The sequence below is a fragment of the Branchiostoma floridae genome, chromosome 1 (assembly GCF_000003815.2).
Source record: "Branchiostoma floridae strain S238N-H82 chromosome 1, Bfl_VNyyK, whole genome shotgun sequence".
Taxonomy (NCBI): Eukaryota; Metazoa; Chordata; class Leptocardii; order Amphioxiformes; family Branchiostomatidae; genus Branchiostoma; species Branchiostoma floridae.
Window position 1 is genome coordinate 2,198,522 of NC_049979.1, and position 5,429 is coordinate 2,203,950.

The following is a 5,429-nucleotide window of genomic DNA, read 5'->3' on the forward strand; positions in this document are numbered from 1 at the left end:
TACTCGCGGGGAAACCTATATTTGTCATGTAAGAAAAACGGATTAGTTAGGGATATCAATAAAAAAATGGACGGGTAATAGTTTCAACTGCAATATTTCTGAGATATTACAATTTGAAACTACCGTCTGTCCATTTTCTTTAACGGGTATAGGTTACCCGCGAATAAAGGTGAACTAGCGTTACATATGGCAGTGCTCAACAAAACAATAACCTGCCTCCAAGATGCACGGGCAGTGCAATAACAGCGAGTTGGCATAGCCGACAGCTATCAGGAGCAGGAGCGCGACGGGAGCCATGTTTCCTCTCGTACGGCTGGAAAGGTTGTGAGAGAAGTAGTGAGAACATTCGCAGGTGTGAACAGGTGTGGGCAGGTGAGGGGACAGGTGTTTGTTCTGTACGGAAGCCGCAGGTAGGGCTGACGTGCAGAGTAAGGCGTTGGTCTTACGTTCATCAAACTCGGCCAGCGCCATTGATTCAACGTCCAAGTGTTAATATGTTAGTCCATGTTGACCATGTGGGCCTTTGCGAGATCCCTTTTGAAAACTGAAAGGCTATTCTCTGATTGGCTGACAGCTGCAGCTGGTTTGTGGCGACGCTCACAATAACCGGGGGTGGCCCTTCAGATACTGAAGTAGCAGGGTCTCCTTATTGGTTGGGGGCCGTGCGTAGGAGGATGCAATTTTCGTTTCGAAAAAAAACAACACGTTTAACCTTACTGTAATTAAATAGTACAAAATAGCTTCAAATGAGCAAATACATGTCGTAGATTGAAAGACATATATATTAGAAAACAAATTACTGATGTCGTAGAATAAAAACGTAGATTTCAAGATGATAAAAGACAAAAAAGAATAATCTGTTGTTCGGTAGTCCATACTGTGTGCATTTGGTCATTCCTGCACACGCTGATTTCATAATCGAGGCAACTTTTTTGGACAAACGTTGCTTTTCGCGCGCTCGCACCAGACTTTGGGGTTCCCAGAGGATGTCAGCCATATAATCAAATCTGCATGGCCTTTTTGTGAAAACTTGAATGATAAAGCTGAAGGGTAAATCGAAAAGACTGGATTTAGTACGCTAGTCTTACTGCGTGCAGGAAAGGTGATGAGAAAGTTGGGTTCGGGAACAGGTGTCTGAAGGTAAGAGTGAGTCAGGGGTCCTTTGACCTTCAAGGAAGCCGGAAGAAAAGGTCATTTCAGTAGGGATCTTTATTTTTAGATTTAAGTTACTGATTTTTGTCATGTTTAATATAATATCAATGAAAGGACCCGGATTCATTCAGTGTTTGTTGTGTGCGGCCCATTCGATGCTGGGTTTAGAAAATGTAAAGGAGGGTTTACTCATGAACAAACTTTCTTTGTTTACGTCAGCTAAGACTACGTAAGTTGTCTTCTGACTTTTTTATTTGCACCTTTATCTATTTCTTACGAATTAAGTAACATAAATGTCATTAGAAAAGACGGAGCGGGTCGCTTTTGTCATTTAAACATATTGGTATTAGTATTAGAAATATACTGAAGAAGAAGAAAGTAAGATTAATATGCATTAGGCCACACCAAGTAAATTTTATGGATGACATCCTCTGCAGACTGCAATAATGAGATAGGGCGAAAAAAAAACAAGATGGGTAAAAAAAACAAGATGGCTAAATTTTCAAAATAGACACCATAAACATTGTAACAAGAGTTTAAGTGACAAAACATGGTAACACTGACAACAAATCATTAATTCCTGTATTCAAGAAGTGAACTAGTGTTGTTTAAGTGACACTAGTGTGGTAGACTGGTATTACTTACCAAGTTGCCAACTACACTCATGACTTCCATAGTGGTGCCACTTTTACAGCTATTCAGCTGGTTTCACTTCTATAACTACAGTAATGGCTACCTCGCTAGTGTGACTTCTACAAGTACAATCATTAGGCTAAAACACAACATACTTTCCCACTTTGGTACTTTCTAGTCATGTTGACCATCTCCAAAGAAGGAAAAAAAATTCTTGTTTTTTTTCTGAAATCAGGCGAAAATTAATGAGCGCGCGGATGTCATCCATAAAATTTACTTGCTGTGGCCTTAATAGAAGGTATCAGTTTATGCGTGATTTATACAGTTTAGTTATCTGTAAGAGTGGTACCAAAATACTATGAGAAAGAGAAGACGAGGTCTGATGGAGATCAAACTTTATTTGAGCAGACATCAAACAGCCACGGTTCTCGTTCCCGTCAGAACACCTCGTTCCCAGGCTGATTTACCTGAAAAAGTATGCAAAATTGAGGCCTTAGTTTAGAACCACAGCAAAACCCGTCGAACGGCTTATTGCTGCTTGCTATTGATGGCAGGTACTCTCTCTTCTGATCTTACAAGGGACATGTCGTTATTAGACTGTTTTTCTGTTCGACATGTAATTTGTTGATCTAACAAACTGAATGCGAGATCCAAGATCCCGCGATCTCGAACCTTGGTCTAGCTGTCCATGTGATTCCGCATCCAGATCTAACAAACATGTTACTGACTGAATGAAAGATCCAAGACCCCGTGTCCCACCCATAAGGTGATCCCACATCTAGATCCCCTAAACATGTTAGAAAGCGCGAGATTCAAGATCCCCAAAGTCCGTACCTTGATCTAGCCGTCTATAAGGTGATCCCACGTGTAAATCTAATGTTACTAACTTGTTACATGTCACAAACTAAATGAAAGATCCATGATCCCGAACCGTGATCTAAACGTCAATGGGGATCCCTCATATAAAATTTAATCCAAGACCCCGTGCCCCCCTACCTTGATCTAGCCGTCCATAATGTGATTTTGCATCTATAAAGAAAATGCATACATGTACTACAGACTGAATGGAAGATCGAAGAACCCGTGACCCCCTACCTAGATCTAGCCGTCCATGAGGTCGTGCCATGGCCAGAGGACGTCGACCTGGCTGCAGACGGGGCAGCACTGCCCGGGCACGTGCTCGGGGTTGGCGCAGGGCGGGCGTGCGCAGTCCTGCACAGCGCACATCGGCCTCTGTCCCGCAGCTGCGCAGTAGCACCACGTGCAGTCATCCGGCTGTAGGGTGGAGTCAATGACGTCATAACCTGATTAACTTTAGTCACCTTCCGTAAATAGTTTCATCAGGTTGGTAGATCAATTCAGCAATGTCTTTTTCGTTACACAACCTTCTTTTAATTCTTCCGTAAACGTTTGTTTGTTTCGACGACCATTTGTCGCCTTCATCAGTACAAAAAGGAACAATTACTATCGATGCGATATGAACTATACAGAGTCAGTGCAATCAGTTTACGGAAGAATTGAAAGAAGGTTGTGTAATGAAGAAGACTTTGTTGAACTTTGTCACCTTGTTGTACCATTGCAGTCAGTAGGTGCCATATCTGAGTAATAGGGCTGTTTTACGTGCTTGAGTCACATCCTTGAATAGGGGACCCTCATTTTACGTCCCCTTCGAAAGACGAAGCAGTCCTTTACAGTTTTGAGTCAAAGTTTAAAGCAAAATACGTCTATTTAGTTATGTCCATATACGTCATGGCTACTCAAAAGCGCCCCCATGCGGGACCCCATAGCGACTTCCAACTACCTTTGACCCGTTACTCACGTCACACTTTCGAAAGGTCACGTGACAATCAGGTCCTCAGTTATTGTGAGGAAGACCAGAGGGTTTGTCGACAATTGGGTCTGTGCTGTGTTGAAAGAAAACTAAATCCTTCTCCATGATATACGCTATTGGTACAAAGACTGACCAAGCAAGGTTATGCAAATGTTGACTTCTAAAGTTCTGATCTTGATTTTAAAAAAAACAACTTTTCTAACCATAAATGCTAAATTTGACAGATTCTGAATGTTCACAAGGTCTGACCTGGTGATTGGTGCCGACGGGGATGACGATATCACCGAACTGACAGCCGGCGTCCGGCGGGCACTCGGGGCAGCACTGTCCGGGAACGTTCACGGGGTTGGAGCAGGACGGAGCCAGGCAGCTCTGCGCCAGGCACATCGGCCTGTCCCCCGCGGCTTGGCATTCGCACCACGTACAGTCGTCAGGCTATTGTTAATCACACACAGAGGTCAGGTTAGATTCAGACAGAAAATTCAAAGCTGTAAAAAAAAAGCAATATAATGTTACGGTCCCATTCGCACCGGTGTTCGCAGGGGGTGTAGCCTAGTCTCCATGCAGACCCTACGGTGCCTTAGAGATAGTATGAAAGCTGGCAAAGGAGTATAGCCGGCCAAAGGCAGATAGCCGGCCAAGGGAGTGAAACGGGTGCCGGCTATACTCTTTGCCAGCTTTGATACTATCTCTGAATCTCTAAGGCACCGTAGAGTCTGCTTGGAGACTAGGTGTAGCCCCGGCTGGCTCTGAAGTTTGTCCCCTTGGACTGTCGGATACCGGGTGTATACGTACCTCTCTGTGTTTTACGGATAGGACACGTAGTGTGATTGTAGCCGGGTCCTGGATTGATTTTATCTCCGATTTTAAAAAAAATCCAGGGGCCCTGCCGTACCCTAAAGTAGCCCGATAGCCACAGGGTGTTCCACGGGGCCATATAGGGGTCACTCCCGAAAGTGCAGAAACTATCAAGGGCCCGCTTTTCCCAGATGTAACCGTAGGATAAGCTGTGGCAAGCATTTCTCTATCTTTGGTTCAAAACAACTATTGTACGTGTATTGTCAATTGCACCGAAGTTGAAGAATACAGAATCATCAAACCAGTGACTTTAACATGTGAAAATGGCTACTGTCAAGGGCGGAGCCACAACCGGCTACTTTTGATTCATACTGGTGTATAAATACCGGACGGTATCAAAATATTGACTTCTTCAGCTAATAGCAAATTTTATCTTTATCTGAAGGTCCTTGAGTCCCTGTGGGAATGTTGACAGACACATGTCGGTCTGACCTGGTAAGTCGACCCCACAGGGATGATGACGTCACCGAATTGGCATCCGTCCGTGGTACCGGAAATGACGTCAGTCAGCTGATCACCAATCGCGTCCACGGCGTCAGCAGCTTGGCGCTTTGCTGGAGAAGGTCAAGTTCAGGTCAAAGTGTTATTTTTCATATCAGTTGGAAAGACGGTCGGAATTTTTTATCCAGAATATACATTTTAATCCAATCATTCCTCTATAGATGTGGGGAAATCATTAAGTGTTTGACAAAGACAAACATTCAATTATTGATAAATGGTAAGTAAGTGCAAATAACACAAAAATTTACTGCATATACAATAATCAATTAAAGTTATATCCCTTGAAAAAAGTTCGATTGAAAAATGTTGCATAAACATTGACAATTTCAGCATCATTCAACTTGAGCTGTCGTGGATAATGCGTTGCCATTCCTCCAAATGTTGTATCCTGAGAAAGTTGATAATGTACTATGTAGATAAATTAGTTAAAGTTTTTCCTGTATGGTGTAACTAT

At 43.1% G+C, this 5,429-nt stretch overlaps 2 protein-coding genes across 3 annotated transcripts in view; both read right to left on the reverse strand.

Moving 5' to 3' along the window:
* Positions 1-332, reverse strand: part of LOC118422299 (cysteine-rich motor neuron 1 protein-like) — a 10,530-nt gene extending 10,198 nt beyond the window's left edge. Inside the window, exon 1 of one of the 2 annotated variants that reach the window (XM_035829829.1) lies at positions 217-332. In XM_035829829.1, the coding sequence (XP_035685722.1) occupies positions 217-297 (81 nt within the window). In that variant the 5' untranslated portion in view covers positions 298-332. The remainder of the gene's footprint in view (positions 1-216) is intronic. The other variant, XM_035829821.1, reaches the window with a different exon arrangement.
* A 1,831-nt stretch (positions 333-2,163) lies between these two features.
* Positions 2,164-5,429, reverse strand: part of LOC118422318 (cysteine-rich motor neuron 1 protein-like) — a 5,050-nt gene continuing 1,784 nt past the window's right edge. The window contains exons 4-7 of the mRNA XM_035829840.1: positions 4,907-5,028; positions 3,866-4,051; positions 2,881-3,060; positions 2,164-2,252 (exon numbers count right to left, since the gene is read on the reverse strand). Coding sequence (XP_035685733.1) covers positions 2,887-3,060; positions 3,866-4,051; positions 4,907-5,028 — 482 coding nt within the window. The 3' untranslated portion in view covers positions 2,164-2,252; positions 2,881-2,886. The remainder of the gene's footprint in view (positions 2,253-2,880; positions 3,061-3,865; positions 4,052-4,906; positions 5,029-5,429) is intronic.